Source organism: Coffea eugenioides, chromosome 2 (genome assembly GCF_003713205.1).
Source record: "Coffea eugenioides isolate CCC68of chromosome 2, Ceug_1.0, whole genome shotgun sequence".
In the NCBI taxonomy this organism is placed as follows: domain Eukaryota; kingdom Viridiplantae; phylum Streptophyta; class Magnoliopsida; order Gentianales; family Rubiaceae; genus Coffea; species Coffea eugenioides.
The window spans coordinates 20869544-20887308 of record NC_040036.1 but is presented as its reverse complement, the minus strand read 5'-3'; the positions used below and the strand labels follow the sequence as shown (position 1 = coordinate 20887308).

General features: G+C 38.5%; 4 protein-coding genes across 5 annotated transcripts; 1 reads left to right on the top strand and 3 right to left on the bottom strand.

Moving 5' to 3' along the window:
• Positions 1-366: 366 nt before the first annotated feature.
• LOC113761258 (tubulin alpha chain) lies at positions 367-2794 on the bottom strand. Its single transcript, XM_027304157.1, has 4 exons — positions 2509-2794; positions 1840-2074; positions 1376-1746; positions 367-1268 (listed from the first exon to the last, which is right to left on the bottom strand). Exons 1-4 carry the CDS (start codon positions 2599-2601, stop codon positions 615-617), a joined length of 1353 nt encoding a protein of 450 aa, XP_027159958.1. The 5' UTR covers positions 2602-2794; the 3' UTR covers positions 367-614.
• An 850-nt stretch (positions 2795-3644) lies between these two features.
• LOC113762443 (protein SHORT HYPOCOTYL IN WHITE LIGHT 1-like) lies at positions 3645-7104 on the bottom strand. 2 transcript variants are annotated; one of them, XM_027305898.1, is made up of 4 exons: positions 6839-7104; positions 6494-6724; positions 5026-5091; positions 3645-4110 (listed from the first exon to the last, which is right to left on the bottom strand). In XM_027305898.1, the coding sequence occupies exons 1-4, from the start codon at positions 6998-7000 to the stop codon at positions 3955-3957; spliced, it is 615 nt and encodes a 204-aa protein (XP_027161699.1). In that variant the 5' UTR covers positions 7001-7104; the 3' UTR covers positions 3645-3954. The 2 variants fall into 2 exon arrangements, with proteins under 2 accessions (XP_027161699.1, XP_027161700.1); XM_027305899.1 differs by having other exon boundaries at positions 6844-7096.
• Positions 7105-7655: 551 nt separating this feature from the next.
• Positions 7656-9661, bottom strand: LOC113763306 (F-box protein SKIP22-like). The gene has a single exon (XM_027307074.1). It carries the CDS (start codon positions 9520-9522, stop codon positions 7927-7929), a length of 1596 nt encoding a protein of 531 aa, XP_027162875.1. The 5' UTR covers positions 9523-9661; the 3' UTR covers positions 7656-7926.
• Positions 9662-13026: 3365 nt separating this feature from the next.
• LOC113760815 (probable zinc metallopeptidase EGY3, chloroplastic) lies at positions 13027-17747 on the top strand. The gene is made up of 6 exons (XM_027303548.1): positions 13027-13781; positions 13907-14104; positions 14608-14832; positions 15556-15794; positions 16050-16204; positions 17165-17747. The coding sequence occupies exons 1-6, from the start codon at positions 13164-13166 to the stop codon at positions 17518-17520; spliced, it is 1791 nt and encodes a 596-aa protein (XP_027159349.1). The 5' UTR covers positions 13027-13163; the 3' UTR covers positions 17521-17747.
• Positions 17748-17765: the final 18 nt, after the last annotated feature.

The window sequence follows — 17765 nt, the reverse complement described above, 5'->3', positions numbered from 1 at the left end:
ATGGTATTTCAACTGCATTCAATTTGAAATTTACTGCTACACGTCCCTGTTTTTTTTTTTTTTTTTTGGTTTTTTCTCATGAGTGCAATAACTATTTGGTAGTAAAAGAGATTTTGATGGTTCTTAGGAGATTGGATAAAACAGCACGTGGCATTTCTACACCTAACAATCCACAATATTTGTGCTCTTGCGGGCAATCAGATGCATATTTCAGCAATCACAAAGGCACACCTTTGATTGCTGTATGAACTACTACGTTTACGTCTTTTGAGTTTACCAGTCGCCCCTCTTCCCACCCCCAAAGACACAAACAACGAGCTTCAGTTGAGTAACAATTTAGAGAACATGGCAAAAATAGGTCAAGACTTGAACAAAAGCAGCAAAAGGCTGAACATGATATTGCATTGATTAAAAAAAAAAGGTACTCTGAAATTAGAGAACTAGTTAAGACTTAAGACGCTTAAAAGTCACTGGACATTAAACTAGATTACCAAACTTCCAGCAAATATCGATAATGGATAACACCAAATGGCATACTTGACAGGATAGCCAGAGACATAGATGGCAGAAGAGCATTCAACCAACGTACTAATTGTCTGATAACCCTAAGCACACTAGTAACCTTCTCCATCATCACCATCCTCCTCTGTTCCCTCTGCTCCAACCTCTTCATAATCCTTCTCAAGAGCAGCAAGATCCTCGCGAGCTTCAGAGAACTCACCTTCCTCCATGCCCTCACCAACGTACCAGTGAACAAAAGCACGCTTTGCATACATTAGATCGAACTTGTGGTCAATGCGGGAGAAAACTTCTGCCACGCTGGTTGAGTTAGAGATCATGCAGACAGCCCTCTGGACCCCAGAAAGATCACCACCGGGCACAACAGTGGGTGGCTGGTAGTTAATACCACACTTAAATCCAGTAGGGCACCAGTCAACAAACTGGATGGTGCGCTTGGTCTTGATAGTGGCAACAGCTGCATTTACATCCTTGGGCACCACATCACCACGGTACATCAAACAACAGGCCATGTATTTGCCATGGCGAGGATCACACTTAGCCATCATAGATGAAGGTTCAAAGGCGCTGTTGGTGATTTCGGCCACAGAATGCTGCTCATGATATGCTTTCTCAGCTGAGATAACAGGTGCATAAGACGAGAGCATAAAGTGGATTCTTGGATATGGGACCAAGTTAGTTTGAAACTCATTCACATCCACATTCATGGAACCATCAAACCTAAGAGATGCAGTCAAGGAAGAAATGACCTGTATCAAGTAAGAAAATCCATAAAGACCAAAAACCAATCATTTAAAAAAAAAAAAAAGATTAAAAACGACAGTTAAAATTAGATTAAAAAAATCAGCTATAGTACCTGAGAAACAAGGCGGTTGAGGTTAGTGTAGGCAGGTCTCTCAATATCAAGGGAGCGCCTACAGATATCATAAATGGCCTCATTGTCAAGCAGCACAGCTACATCAGTATGCTCAAGGAGGGAATGGGTGGAGAGGACACTATTATAAGGCTCAACAACAGATGTTGAGACCTGTGGAGAGGGGTACACAGTGAACCCAAGTTTCGACTTCTTGCCATAGTCAACAGATAAACGTTCCAAGAGCAGGGAGCCCAGCCCAGATCCAGTACCTCCACCGACAGCATTGAAAACAAGGAAACCTTGGAGGCCTGTGCAGTTGTCGGCAAGCTTTCTGATGCGGTCCAAGCAGAGATCAACAATCTCTCTCCCGACTGAGACAACACAAACATTTCAACATTTAATATGCGACACGAACATAATTATGTATTTGGCGCATTATTGACTAAGATAATCATGTTCATTACTTGTGTAATGGCCACGGGCGAAATTGTTGGCAGCATCTTCCTTGCCGCTGATCAACTGATCAGGGTGGAAAAGCTGGCGGTAAGTTCCAGTCCTCACTTCATCAATGACAGTGGGTTCAAGATCAACAAACACGGCACGGGGGACATGCTTTCCTGCACCAGTCTCACTGAAGAAGGTGTTGAAGGCATCATTTCCTCCACCTACTGTCTTGTCACTGGGCATCCGCCCATCAGGCTGTAAAGAGACAAAAAACGTTCCATAATCTACATTTCCAATTACCATATTAGCATATGATACAAGTACAAAATTTTCCGCTTTGAAATTTTACAGATCTAACACAAAACAATTAACAGAATCAATACGTAAGAATACACATAATTAACGAATCACGACTCAAAAAAAAACCCCGGTCTACCTCAGACCAAATGAAATAATCATCCTGCCATCAACTGCAAAACTATCATGCTCACAAAATCCAGAAATTTACGTGAATCCTGAATATCTAAACAAATAACGCGTGATTTCTTAAAAACAAACGTACATTAACATAAGTACCGCAAACGCCAATGACAAACAAAATTCTCAATAACTTCCACAGAACAAATGAACAAAAAAAATCACTCAAACAGATACAGGTACAGATCGGAAAAATTGGAAGACGTAACAACCTGAATGCCGTGTTCGAGGCAGTAGAGTTCCCAGCAAGCATTGCCGACCTGAATGCCAGCCTGTCCGATGTGAACCGAAATGCACTCTCTCATTTTGGAATTCTCAAACAACAACGATCAGAAAAGGCAGAAAAATATTAAGATCCAAGAAGAATAAGACGAGAAAGTGCAACGGAATAAAGCTACAAACGGCGTTTATTAAGACGCCTTTTGTATCTTCAAAGAATTTCTGGGGAGGGAATGCGGAGAAGACGATTTTCTGGTGGGGGAACGGGGAGAAGATGAAAGAGTTCCCCTGCTATATTTCTAGTGGTTGAGGGAACCGATGATGGTTAGCTGAGTTAACCAGGGTTAAGGGCCTGCAGTTACAAAACGTGGCCCGTCTTCGCAGGCGAATGTGGGCCTCTCGGTTTGGGTTGGGCCTGCAGGACTCGGTTTCTGTTGTGAAGCACTACTATCCATGGTTTGTTTGCTTCTTAATTCAAAAAATTGTCTTGCCGCCTTGTTGTCAGTGTCTTTAAGATTACTGTAGAGTAATATGAGTCCATTTTTGGAGCAATAGCTGGCCAATTTCCACCCAAAAAGAAAAGTCCATTAGGATTGAAAAATACAAATTTGTATTGAAATAATGAAAAAGTTTTTGCTGCTATCTGAACAAACTCGAAATTGTCTTATTAATCCTATCAATTCCTAGCTTTTTTTTTAAATTCCCAAATGAATGACTGTCGAAAATTTTGTAGTAATTAAATCAGTTGAAAGGTCTAAGTCTTCTTGATAAGTGCTCAGAGAATGCTCATTAAGATAAGAGTTGAATTGTATGATAGGTTCATTAGGTTGTATGTAATTTAAATACATTAACAAGTGTCCATTGACTTTTTTTTTTAAAGTGCCCATTAGATACCTATTTGAAGAACCCTTCAAGTAATTGGTTATTTCTTTATGTTTTGATAATGACCTATATTTAAACATATCTATATTCTATAATACTTAGAGTAAATCTTGTATACTTATATCCATACAATATATCTATAAAGTCAGTCAGAGGAGAAAGCTTGGTGCTAACTTTGCTGCTGCTTTTTTTTTTGTGTGAATTTTAGTTTTTCTTCTTCACTATCACAACAAAGGACAAAATGTCATTAAAAAACGAAGAAAACTCAAAAGAGATCTCCTATAATTGCGAATAATGTCCATATTTTTCCGTCGGAATGTCTCTGTTTATTATACACAAAGGCTGTGCATATTATGGGACCGGAAAAGTGCCCAGGGACTTGGAAAAAATACGTTGAAATGGTAATGGTACTACTGAAGTTTTGCAAATACTAGGAGCGTCACGCCTCCCTCCGCCCTGATTTTCAAGCAAGCTCCGCCGGAAAAGCAATATTGAGTATTTCGCTGTAGTAAAAATTCCCTCTGTATTTTGGATTATTCCATCAATCAGAGGGCAATTCAAGTTGCAGGTTGACTGCCTGTCCATGTCCTATGCTCATCATCAAGTTCATCTGGTCTATAATTGCGGCTTTCTTGTAAATAAGCGATCCCTGTCCATGTTCCTCGAATAAGCAAAATGCTTATAAATACCACACTCCCTAGAGTACAGACTACCTGCAAACGCCCCGGAAAAATAACTTTAGGACACATTCTTAATATATTACAGGTAGAAATGATCAACTAAGCCATGTTTATCAAAAATGAGGAGAGAGATAGAGGAGGAGGAGGAGGAGAAAATTGATCACATGGAAAGTAAAAGGGGTTTCTTACTCATTATCGAAAAGCAACTAAAAATAGCTAATAAATAAAAGTGGTTACATAGGGATTGAGGACACCAAGCTTCAACTCTATTGGAACATAAGATGTAAGACGTATAAGATGCTTTGCCAAAAAACATGAAGCAGCTTGAATTGAATCTCAGAATGAATCCTGAGATAGCTCATAGAAGCATTAATGAGTGCATCTGGATATGAGATTATCTGGAAAAAAATTATTTGGAATAATACTATAGCACTTTTTGAGGACTCGCGGGTCCAGTTTTAAATTTGTTCCCATCGCAGCAGAGTCCTCAAACCACAATCAAAAGATCATGTTGGCAAATAATATGAAGACAAGTATCTCTACTTAGTAAATCTAATTGTGCACCAATTAGGTTGCCTGAAAACTGGCTTATGCTGGAAATTATCTTAGCTACAGCTACGAGTCTTCTCATAATCAGCAATGCATAAATGTAATCACTTCTTCCTTCTAGAATATATCTCGTGCAGAGAACCTTCTTGTTCCAACATAACTAGAATGTTCCTTTGCCATTTAAAAGCAAATAACAACTTTCTTGTTCCAGATCTCTGAAATTACTTGTGCTGTTTGTCATGGTGTATTCCATAGAAAACCAGCACCCCTTAGTATTGCATTCCAATCAAACTAGTGAATTAGGCAAGTGGCAGGACATTGCAAAACGTTCCCAATGAAATTTACTTCAACATTGACACCAAAAATGGCAAACATTCGTGAAAAGAGAAAAGGTATTACCTCAAGGAATGCCTTCAAAACCCACATAAACGTTAGTATTATTACTCCATTAACAGAAAATCCAACCTACATCCAGCAAAAAATTTGTGATTATACAGTATAAAATAATGCTACATCCAGAACAAACTACCATTGAAGACATGAAATTATCAACAATTAGCAATTAACTGTGCTAAGATGTACACCTCTCAATTTAGCATTATTCCAAGTAGAAAAGGCAAAGCCATATTAATTTGAAAAGGGACATACAGACAGCTGGGGGAGATGGAAAGCTGGTTTTACAGTGAATATTAGGCTAACAGATAATATGACAGCAGAGCTATGGGGAGTACTCAAAGGGATAGAAATGGCTTGAAACTCTGGAGAAAGAAGAGTGATTCTGGAAATGGATTCAAAGGCAGCTTTGGAACTAATACAAGGAGCAGGACAGGACTCACCACTATACATTCTGATATGTCAGATCAGGAATTATATAAGCAGGGATTGGGAATGCCGGCTACAACATGTTTGGAGAGAAGGAAATAAATATGCAGACTGGCTGGCTAAAAGCAGTGTCAACGAAGAATCTGGGATGCAGATCATAACAGAACCGCCACAGGAACATAGGGAATTGCTTGGTGCAGATATTTTAGGTGCTGCAACCCCACGTTTTGTTTCTGTTTAAGAGGTTTGACCTCTCCCTTGTAAATTAAAAAAGAAAAGGGACGTCCTAGGCAGAAAAGTAAATGTGGTCAACACATTTGCAAGCAAAACATTTTGGCCAGAGCATCTTTGCCCTAAAAATATAGTAAAACATTAAGAATGCACAGTACTTGGAGGAAAAGAACCAGGAAAATTGATGAATGAACATTCATTAGATTAGACTAGGCTGTCTTCCCTACCCTCAATGCCAATCCACAGAACCACCTCAAACGAGGAAACAGTTAAGTGTGCTTTCCTTCCCATGTGAAATTCAGCATAAATAAGGCTAACAAGTAGATTCTGGAGCAGCGTGCACTCTCAAAACATACCATAAGAAGCTGTCCATGTTGTTCTAATAACATTCCTAGTTCATGAATTTTTGCAGAGGAATATCTTTTTGTTACATCACTACTAATTCATGAGTTTTAGTCCACCTACCAAGCTCTTCCAAAGTAATGCTAGTACAAGTCCTTAAGTAGACTTGAGATGCAGCCTTAGAAAAAGTCTATCCACATATCTTCCCAGTGGCAAAGTGATTTAACTCAATAGCATCTCCAATTTCATTCTAGGTTTCATAAAAAATTTTCTCTGTCTCATCATGTAGACTACCGTTACAACAAAAAATAACAACAATGAAATCCTCCGTACCGATAGAATTTCTCAAACTCTATTTCAGAAGCAAACAGCACCAACTCCAGAACAAACCAAGACGCTAAAGTTACTTCACATCAATTTCAGAGAGTCCAAAGATGAATTTGTAAATTTAATTCGGCGAGAGGAAAATTACCAATTGGGAAGAAATGGGAACGGGGAGAACAGACCGAACGGCCTTGCGAGCTCTTCTGGATACCTTCTTAAATATATTCTGAACAAACCTAATTAGAAGATCCAAACTTCGATCTTCGTCCTCGTCATCATCTTTGTCCTCGTCGTCATCATCAACAGCATATCCCGCATTTACGACGCCGCTCCGACTTCTGCTCCGATGGCGAGGTTCCGTATCCAACCTCTCCCATTCCTAAACGTCACATAATTTACGTACCAATACCAATTAGACAGCTGTCGACTTTAAAAATTGATGAGTTTTACTCGTAAAATTGCTATGTGCCTAGCTGTGTGGACTGTGGAACACCTTACTGAAATCGGAGAGGCGTCGAGAGAAATGATTATGGAGGGGAGGAGTTCCAGTTGGAAAGAACCACAGGCGGAGGTGGCCGCCGGTGTCGTTGTTAAGAGGAAGCGGACGCGGGAAAGCTGAAAGCGTCGCAGGAGAGCAAACGACATTAGACGCCATAACGGACTAAGACAAGGGACTGTGAGCCCAAAAGTGGTGGAGTACGGTGGTGATTTCTCCCTCGTCCGTGAGCTTTTTTCTTTTCTTTTTTGTGTTTTGGTGGGGAACTTAGAAGGCGTGGTCCTCTTAGATGCGCCTTGTATAACATCCAACTAATTTTTATAAAATTGGGCAGATGACCGTCTTTTTTTTGGACCAGAGCCCATCATCATCGAGAAAATAGGATTGAAAAGTGATTAGAGTAAATCTTATATACATTCGTTGTATATATTATTATGATTGGATGAATAACATATAAGCAAAATTTAAATTTTTACACACGTGTCAAATATGAAATTCAAATTTTGCTCATATGTCATTCATCCAACCGTGATAATATATACAAAATTAATCCTTTAAGATTATTCACAAAACAATTTGGGGAAATTTAAAGAATCCTTATATCGTTTCAATTTTTTTTTTGTGGTTTAAAAATTAGAATATAACTAACTTACGAAAGATGAAGATGTTGTTGAGCTGTTAACCCTCAAATCAGCTATTTTAATCTATGGATTAATTATCTCAGAAAAATCAAATTCTCCATTAAGCAAACGAACTTTGTTTTGGTCATAAAGATCTCCAAAATATTTACAAACAAATAAAAAACTCCAGGTGGTGAGTCCTAATGTATCATGACCAATAAGATTAGCACAGCGACTGATGTATGTACACTGTACCAAAACAAGTACAAGAACAAGTACACATGAAAAACAAAACAAGCAGGTTCCATAGGCATCTCCAACTTGGCATTCAGTTGTAGAACTATTCTTGCAACGAACAACATAACTAACAGACATGTTGACAAGTCTAAAAGTACTGCAATCAACAAACACTCTGATGTGCCAGGACAAGCACGTAAAGCTAACCATCTTTGCGTTCAGACATGATCATATCCTGTTTCGTCCAAACTGACAGCGGGGTACATGACTCCTGGAACAGTGGCCGAGATCCCGCAATCTCGCCCCACCGGGAATTTGTGGATACAAATCGTAGTCTCCACCTATAATCCCCGGCCAATGAGGAAACCTTGGAATAGGATCAAGTATCCTGCGAGGATGAAGTGGTCTGCGAAATAAAGATCTAGAACCCAACTTTCTCCTCTTTCGGCTTTCCCAGAACCTGGCAAACTTCTCCTTCCAAGGGCCTTTGTCCTCTGTTTTACAAGCATGACCAAACTGTTCCACACACTTCTGCTTCCACAGGTCATCACTTGAAGCCAGATAACGCAGTTCAGCCGAGACACAGCTCACTTTTGCAATGTCGACCCCAGGCAATGACTCCAGAATTTTAAGCTTAAGATCAGTAGGAAGGCGCATAAAGCAAGGCGGCAGCACTAAACCAACACTCTCGCACAAGTCAATCAACAATGGCAATGCAAGATTATCCTTCACATTCCTCCAAAACTTAAACACCTCATTCTCGGGTGACGCCCCTAAAACCACATCTCCACTAATCATAATATCATCCCCTAAACCACAATTAGCCCACACAACATTCAAGAAAGACACTAACTCATCCTCGTTCAGCCGAACCGAATGCATGGCAGAACCAGCATTTAAAGATCCATACACCATCATAAACTTCCCTACATTCTGAAACTTCAATCCAACAACACAATTATGGCAATCTAAACTGGGGGAAACATCACTGACAATCTCAGGAAGAGTATAAAACAGGGACAACCTAAAACCACTGGAAGGCCAATCATTCCTGAAGGGGAACCCCTTACTTTCAGTTTTCAAATTCATATCAAACCCAACAAAGCCAGATTCTAATAAAACAGCGTGAATAGCAATTACCAAAAGTTTATGATTGCGGCTGCCATCATCATCACCGCCACCCAACTCTTCTGTAAACACTTTCCTCAAAAATCCCGGCACAGAAAACGATTTCCCATTCCCAACAGCCTCTAGAGCAGACGCATCATCCCCTTCCTCCTGGTCATCAATACCATCAAACTCCATATAATCCGTTGATCCCTCATTTTGTTCGTTAAGATTTGCACTTTCCGGTTGATGGGCTTGCTTTAATTGTGAACTGGGATCTGAATTGGTAATTTTTGGTGGATCTAGGGGCTCCATTGAGGAGGGTTTTTGCAGGGGTTTTCCTGAATCAAGGGTCAGGTCTATCCTGAGGGGAAATTCAGAATTCTGGACCAGCGGACTAGAGATAGGTTCCTGAGAGTTGGGAATCAGGGATTCAGACGAAGAAAATCGACTGGGGTCGAGCGTGTAGAAGATTAGGTCACCCGAGGTGATACCGAGGGATTGAAGGGTGTCTTCGTTGGGGGAAGAACTTTGAATCTCCTCTTTTCTATTTAAAGAAAGATGAATTGAATCAGACGGCGCCGGAGGAGAAGAAGAAGTTGATGGCCTAAGTGTTTGAGAGATGATGTCTTTGAGTTGTTGAAGAGAACATGGGATGGGAACCTCAATTCTTAGCGTTTCTTTGGTTCCGAATGATCTAATCCTGAGTTTCATCATCCTTGATTTGGTAATGATTAAAGAGTTTGTGCGGCAATTGTTCGCAAACGGTGAGAATGAAGAAGAGAAATGGATCAGAGTATGAGAAAGCGACGGTCGGTCGATTTCGAGTTTCTAGCCTAACTTCTTGTCTGTCTGGTAGAGAAGATGATGGAATAATTCTAGGCCGTATCGTAGTATTACTAAATAAGTTTAAAATTTTGACCGCGTGTGACGGTGTGAGCCTACGTGCCCTGCACCTACGATGTCATAAAGCTTGTCTAGTCAGGCCCTTTTCTTTTTTTTTCCCTTCTGTGTACATAGGCTTTTTTTTTTTTGTTTTCGACACAATAGTTTTCTATTCTACTCCTGTTCCAGAGTAAGTGAGCCAAAACAGGCCTTTGCACCAGTCAGGAAAACTTCTAGAAAATCCTGAAAATGAACAAATCCCTTGACTTGCACCTAATGACAGTCTTAAGATTTTATCTGTAGTCAACTACTCTATACTTAGGCCCTATTTGGTATAGTGGTTTTTTACCTAGTTTTTCTCCTACGAGTTTTTTAACAACTTTAATTACAGTAATCTTTAAAAAATTTCTCAAAATTTTTAAAATACGCGCTTCAAAATATCAAAAACACAAAATATTTCACTTCTTACTCTCCCATCTCAACCCACCACCACCTCCGCCACTGATCAAGGGTTTTTTTCTTTCTTTCTTTCTTTCCTGCTTTCTCTTCTCCCTCTTACTTTCCCTTTCCTTATCTCTTCCTCTCTTCTTCTTTTTCCCTCCTTTCTCACCAACCACCTTTCTTCCCTTTATTCCGCAGGCCTCCACCCTCCCCCTTCGATAGAGGTTTTTTCTTTTTTTTCTTTCTTTCCCCTTTCCCTCTCCATTTCCCCTATTCTGCCTTCCCCTTACTCTCTCTGTCTCCCCTCCTCCTTTCTTTCCTGCTATTTTCTCCCGCTCCCTTCCCCTGTCACCCTCCTCCTCTCTCTTCCCTAATGCGACCAAATATGTGATATTTTTAAACATATCTATTCGTGGCACAGTACTAAGTACACTATGATTCGAGGTTTTGGTAGGTCTATTGATAGAGACTAATCATTTTTTTCAGATGCATTGACATTCCCCATTTTTCATCTTAGTTATTGACATGGGAAGGGATAAGGAAGATTGAAGATATAATCAAATATTTATGACTAACCCCTCTTCTCCTCTTTTCTCTTTTTTGCCCTTTTTAGAATAAGGGAGAAAAGATAAAAAAATAAAAGTGGATTCGATTCAACATTTGCAAGACTTGGGTTCAAGTTTGAATTATAAATGAATATTAATAATAGAAAAATGGATTTAGAATAAGAATAGAAAATACGTGTTTCTGGTCGTGCTAGGAGAGAGGGAATGGGAGGTGGAGACGTGGCTGGAGAAGGGAGGGAGGAGGAGATGATGGGAGAGAGGAGAGAGGGACAGGGAGAAATATGAGGGAGAAAAAAAATCTGCCGTCGGCTCTCGACGGAGGTGCTAGTGACGGTGGTGCTGATGATCGACAGGTGATCAATGGAGAGGGAGGAAGGAGAAGAGAAAAGGAAAGAAAATTTTTTTTTTCCTTTAAGAAAAGGAAAAAATTATATTAAAGTTACAGGAAAAAAAATAGTAATTTCCTACGTGATATCCGTGAACATGAAAAAAATTATATTTGCCACATGATATTTGTAGGAAATTTCAGACACTTCATGTTTTTCTACAAATTCTATAATAAGTTACAGTAGAATTTTAAACAAACACAAAAAAAATTCACTTACCAAACGGGGCCTTAATTTGGTGTTAACTTTATTTGTTATCAAATTTATCCTTGTTTATATTATCTATGAGCCCTTATCTCTATTATCAAGTGACACACAAATTTTATTCAACTAAAAGTACTTCTCTTCGATTCTCATGTTCTCTCTTATCAAAGCTTTTTTTTTAACATTCAATTGTACATATTTATGTACAATACACTTTTTATTGCATATTACATAAAATAGTTACATTCACTTGCACTATTTGTGTGATTCTTTCAATTATAAAATTTTTTTAACAAATTACACACGCATCGAATGTGTTTCGATAGCTAGTGTATATAAGTAGGCGTGAGGTGGCTACCCAATCACTAACGGCATTCATAATAAATTTGTAATTTGGTAAATACAGAATTAAACTTTCCAACGAAATCTAATTATGAAAAGTACCGTAATTATGCATAATCATTAGAAATAGCAAAATCCATTTTTGATATAAATTTTAATTATTTTAACTATTTAAAAATCTATAATTTAAATATAAAAATAAATTACAATGTCTAAAAGATTAGTTATTTGAATTCAAAATCTATGATCACTTAATATAATTAATCTAGAAGAAATATTGTCAATTTTTTCTCAAAATTTTGTTTACATTTTCCGTGATATAATTGCAAATGAATCGAGTTGAATCAAGTTTAACTTAATCAAGTCAAGTTTCGACTCAATTTTACGAAACTTGAATTCGAACCCTATGAACTCTCAATGTAAATCTCCAACTCCAACTCCAACTCCCGCGCCAGCTCTAGCTTCACCTCAATTTTGAGCCGTCAATCTTGAATCCGAGCCTACTTGAGTTAAAAAAATAATTATTTTATTTTAAGAAAATAAATAAAATAGTAATTTTTTTGATAAATAATAAAATATTAAAGATATATATGTAATTTTACTATATATATATATATAAACTCAAGCGGCTCGCAAGATAATAAATTGAGTTTCTTTTTGTTTGAGTTCGACCTCGACTCCAGCTCAATGTTGATCGAGTTCGAATTGAATTTTGATTGAAGCAACTCATGAGCATTCGCGAGTAATTTGATTTGTTTGTAGTCCTGTCCGTGGACATATTTATTAATTATTTTTTATTTCACAAATATCACGTGGCTAATATAATTTTCTACAAAAATTTTAAAAAATAGCAATTTAAATGGCTCTTAGTAGTCTACAGGCTGTTTGGTTGGGTACATTTTTTTTTTTTTTTTCGAAACGATAGATGTTCTATAACCTAATCTAGCATAATCTAAGGGGAAGGGGAGGGGGTTCGATGTGAATACAGACTCCATCGATGAAGGTCAATTAAGGGGAAGGGGAGGTAGGAATTGAACCCTGACCTCCAGTATCACCTTTAATGATGATGACCACCGGACCAAATGGTGATAACCTTTAATGGTTGGGTACATGATTCTGCAAAAAAAAATATTTTTTTATCATTTTTGTGTCACCTAACAGCATTTTGTGGATTCGTGTATTTTCTCCCCTAAAGCGTGACACGGCTATTGTGGATGAACATGAGTGTCAACTTTCAACGTCTCAATCAAATCCGGAATTCCAAATCATCACTGAACTGAAGCTTATGCACCACAAAACTAAAAACTTCGGCCTTTCTTGTTAATTGTTAAGCCTTTAAATTTCCATAATCCTGGCCTGTGGTGTTTCTCATCTCCCAAGTCCTTTGGCACTACTTTCACCACCCGATACACCTGGAACGCTTCTCCAACTTTCTAGATGGATGTTCTGAATTCAAATAAAAGTAGCTGCATCTGCAGTTTTATGATCATGTTATTCTTCATCTGCAAAAACTCTTCTTTAGTACCATCCTGCAATGGCTACTCCTTTCCCAGCTTTATCTTACTTCTCATCGTCATGGGCTCCGAACAGAATCCCACTGTCCTCAACATCTCATCTGACTTCTTCTCTTTCAAAATTTTCCCTTTCTCGGAAATCCTACCATTGTTTTTCTATAATCTCCAAGCCTAAATCGAAAAGATTCAATTTTTATGTCAGAGCTGAGGAAAAAAATGAATCATCATCATCTTCTCCTTCTTCAGTAGCTGTGGTATCAGAAGAGCCTAAAAATGAGGAACCCCAGAAGAAAGATTTGAGTTTGGAAGGTGAGTTAAGTGGAGAGAGCGGAGTAAGTGGAACTGAGTCCAAACCTGAGGCTGAATCCGATGCGGAGAAGGAAGAGAAAGAGAAGCTGCAAGAATTGGACTGGAAAAGTGATGAGGACTTCAAGAAGTTCATGGGGAATCCATCTATCGAGGCTGCTATAAAGCTAGAAAAGAAGAGGACTGATAGGAAGCTGAAGGAGCTTAACCGGGAAACAAGTGATAATCCCATCTTGGGCTTCTTTAATAAATTAGCTCGAGATAATTTGTCTAAAGAGAAAGAGAGGTTGGAAAAAGCAGAAGAGGCTTTTAAAGCTCTTGACCTTAACAAGGTACTATTTTCCTCTCTGATATGCCTTCAGATATCCATTTAATTTATTGCACTTTCACCTGTATTAAATTATTTATACGTGTTTGATCTTTGTCGTTCATGAGATTTTTCTGTCATTGCATGCAGTTAAAGAGCTGCTTTGGATTTGATACATTTTTTGCCACTGACGTTAGGAGATTTGGAGATGGAGGAATTTTTATTGGAAATTTGAGGAAACCAATTGAAGAAGCAATCCCCACATTGGAGAAGAAGTTATCAGAAGCGGCAGGGACAGAGGTTGTGGTCTGGTTCATGGAGGAGAATACCAATGACATCAAAAAGCAGGTACTTGAAGAAAAGATAAAAGCATATCTACTGTAATGGAACTTAACTGCACGATGTTCACATGCGATATAATTCTTGAGAGTTTTGTTCAGAATTTTGATATAATTGAGCGATCAAACATTTCACATGTGGCAATTCTCTCATTTGGACCACAATTAACTTGTTTAGAAGTACTATGTAGCATTCACTTTGAAGTCTTAGCAACTTTGTAGTATAGAACTTAGAACTTGCTTCTTAGAAATAGCTGACAAGATAATATACGAGAAATCAATTAGAGTACATGGATTGCGATTGAGAATCATTATGTTATTAATAGACCTCCTTGAACGCATCCAATGTGCAAATGCTTGCCCATGTGAGACGTACTGGAGAGGTTAACTGGTTGTACTCATGGCTTGCTACTTATTACGATTTCCTTTTAATATTTCTGTTCCTATGTCTTCATATTTTTGCTTAGTCTGTTTTTAACCCTCATTGTCAACTATTAACTGTTGTGTTCTAAGGCTTGTGTGGTGCAACCCAAAGCTGAGATGGATCTGCAGTTTGAGCCAACCAATCTTAACAATGCTTGGGGTTATTTTAGTGCAATAGCTTTATTCGTTACGACAATAGGTACAATAGCACTGACAAGTGGATTCTTCCTCAAACCTGATGCAACTATAGATGACTATTTTAGAGACATCGTGCCTCTTTTTGGCGGTTTCTTAACCATCTTGGGAGTCTCAGAGGTATGGTTTACTCTTCCATTCTCAACTACAGTTTATGAGTGTCTGATGCTAACACCCTTTCCATACTATCTTGAATGATTAGAGAAAGGGCAAACTGGTTTCCAAGACCCCTTTTTTTTTTTTTTTTAATGTTTAGATACTTTTTAAACATTTCTAGCCAAGGAAAGGCTATATGTGTTGTAAGAGTACGCTTCAGTAGTCACTTCCAAGTTCCATCTAGATACATATTTAGTTGGATGATGTAGTGTTAAAAATATAAAAGCGGCAGGAAGTTGGCTATATTTTGTCCTAAGAAACTCTTGAGAAAACATGTGTAACCTTTAAGTCTATATGTTTTGTTTCCTTGAGGCATCCTGTGGACAACTAGGTAAAGAAATTTTAGGGGGAGAGAGGATCTGATTTTTACTAGTGACAGCTGTCTGTTGAATTAGTTTCCATAAAAGAAATTAGGGGGCTAGTGACAACTTTGTGTTTTGGAAATGTATATTTTATCATGCAGCAACTGCTATTGCTGATTGGCAAGCCCAACTGGCAAGTGCTGTACTGTATTCGGGTCTTGCAGAATATTGCTCTACTATGGAAAAGGTCATGTAGAAGAAAATGAACAATTTGGAAGGACAGTTTAAATATATAAAGCTGACACATTTGAAGGACAATTAAGTTGGTTCAACCATTGCAGATTCAAGCATCTTTATTTAAGCATTTCTTCCCTAAGCCATGCAGATTGCAACAAGAGTAACAGCCGCACGATATGGTGTTAAGCTTAGCCCATCATTTCTTGTTCCTTCAAGCTGGACCGGTTGCCTGGGTGTTGTAAATAACTATGAGTCTTTACTTCCAAATAAGAGGGCTTTGTTTGATATCCCAGTGGCACGAACAGCAAGTGCGTATTTGACGTCCTTGGTACTTGCAGTTGCTGCTTTTGTAGCTGATGGCAGCTTCAATGGGGGTGACAATGCATTGTAAGTTATTCTGTATCTTGATATGCTCTGAGTTGAATGTTTGTCACCATAGATTCCACTTAAATGTCTTTTAGTTACTTATTGTTTTTTCAGAAATAATATCACCAGTATCCTTTTTAGTTCCTGGTTTCTCTTAGTTGAGGAAGATAGATCAGCCATTGTTCTTTCTAGGATGCTTACCGATAGAGAAAAAGGAAGTGAATGTTACACCTAAGCTTCTTTAAAATCTGCTTATTCTGGTCTATTTCTCTGCAGGTATATACGACCTCAGTTCTTCTTCAATAATCCTCTCCTTTCGTTTATCCAGTATGTCATTGGTCCGTACACCGATGATCTGGGGAATGTGCTGCCATATGCAGTGGAAGGTGTTGGAGTCCCTTGTGATCCCCTTGCTTTTGCTGGCCTTTTAGGTTAGCATTTCACCTGTTTTAACATGGCACGTTTCATATGGCTGAGCATGATTGAGTACATGGTTTATTGTCTAGCATAAGCTCATATAGCTTGCCTTTATAACTGTACAAACGTGCTCAATTCATCTGCAGCTTTGGTTGTGGGGTTCTGAAAATTTTGGTAGTTTATTCTTTTGTTTATTTTCTTTGATCTATATCAAGGGTTTTCTGTGTGATATTTCTAGAGCGCCTCTTTTATGATTATAATGAGAATACTACTAATCTTCTTGGGATTTGGTGAAATCATGAGGTGTAGGTGTAGGATAAACCATGAGACATAGGTTTTGAATAAATAATGATAAATAGCAACTAGGAACATGAAATCAGCCACATACTTTACCTTTTGGAATCTATAGAAGAATGGTTATTCATGGGCAGCACAATATGCGAGTCAGTTGGATTATCTAAACTAATGACTTGCAGGTTTGTTGGTAAGTCTTGGACAGTTAATGTATGTTGTTTACAATCTATTTGGCTAAAGTAGCAAAGAGTCTGGTCTTTTTGAGCTCAAAGAAGTTTCATTGCATTAAGACTCCATGAAGTACGCTGCCCCCCACCCAAAAAAAAAAAAAAATTAAATAAATAAATAAAGATTGAAACTTTATCCTCTTCCTCCTCATCTATAATATGATTTTGATAAAGAAACGGAGTTGTTTTCTCACTTTTTATTCTGCTTATGGTGATCCACATAAATGTGCATGTACATACACAGCGAAAGTAGAGAAAGAGAAAAATGGTTCCTTTCTGTATTCAAGCAGAAGCGTTCTCTTAATCTAATCACCTTGGTGTTATTTCAATTTTTTTCCCAAAGTTACTTAGGCAGGCATTGAGGAAAGTCCACCTGTGTCCAACTTATGTTGCCATGAAAGCAGAAAATATATTTTCCGAATCTCCTTGCCTGATTGTTTTGGTCTTTTACAGGGATGGTGGTAACTTCTTTGAACTTGTTGCCGTGTGGAAGACTCGAAGGGGGCCGTATTGCACACGCCATGTTTGGACGAAGCACGGCAAATTTATTATCTTTTGCCACTTCACTGCTGCTAGCTATCGGTGGCCTGAGCGGTAGCGTCCTTTGTCTGGCATGGGGACTCTTTGCAACCTTCCTTAGGGGCGGAGATGAGATCCCTGCTAAGGATGAGATCACCCCGTTAGGAGATGACAGGTTTGCTTGGGGTTGTGTACTCTTCTTGATATGCTTCCTCACTCTTTTCCCCAATGTGGGAGGGACATTCTCTAGCTCATATTTCGGGTCGCCCTATTTCAGAGGTGATTTCTAAAGTAGTAGGCTAGAAGCTAATGACATTCTTAGATTGCCCTGTATGATACAGAATATGTAAAATGTAAGGTAAACACCCCAGCTTCGTATTACTAGGAGCAGAAGGATCTGTATTCGTTTTGTGTTAATCAAGTTTGTAGAGTCAATCTTTTGTAATTTCTGATTGCAGCCTTGAGCAAAGATGTTTTCGTATTAAACTTGTCTAAACTAATCTTTATCTGTTAATTTGGCTAATCTTAAGTAAAG

Bases quoted from the DNA above. Each gene is read 5' to 3' on its own strand.
- LOC113762443 (XM_027305898.1), bottom strand. From the start codon at position 7,000: ATGGCGTCTAATGTCGTTTGCTCTCCTGCGACGCTTTCAGCTTTCCCG. The intron at 6,725-6,838 runs GTGTTCCACAGT...TGTGACGTTTAG, and splicing joins GCCTCTCCGATTTCAGTAAG to GAATGGGAGAGGTTGGATAC. The intron at 4,111-5,025 runs GTAATACCTTTT...GGGCGTTTGCAG, and splicing joins TTTTGAAGGCATTCCTTGAG to GTAGTCTGTACTCTAGGGAG.
- LOC113763306 (XM_027307074.1), bottom strand. From the start codon at position 9,522: ATGATGAAACTCAGGATTAGATCATTCGGAACCAAAGAAACGCTAAGA.
- LOC113760815 (XM_027303548.1), top strand. From the start codon at position 13,164: ATGGCTACTCCTTTCCCAGCTTTATCTTACTTCTCATCGTCATGGGCT. The intron at 14,105-14,607 runs GTACTTGAAGAA...TTGTGTTCTAAG, and splicing joins CCAATGACATCAAAAAGCAG to GCTTGTGTGGTGCAACCCAA. The intron at 16,205-17,164 runs GTTAGCATTTCA...GGTCTTTTACAG, and splicing joins TGCTTTTGCTGGCCTTTTAG to GGATGGTGGTAACTTCTTTG.
- LOC113761258 (XM_027304157.1), bottom strand. From the start codon at position 2,601: ATGAGAGAGTGCATTTCGGTTCACATCGGACAGGCTGGCATTCAGGTC. The intron at 2,075-2,508 runs GTTGTTACGTCT...GTCTCTTTACAG, and splicing joins GCCTCGAACACGGCATTCAG to CCTGATGGGCGGATGCCCAG. The intron at 1,269-1,375 runs GTACTATAGCTG...TACTTGATACAG, and splicing joins TCAACCGCCTTGTTTCTCAG to GTCATTTCTTCCTTGACTGC.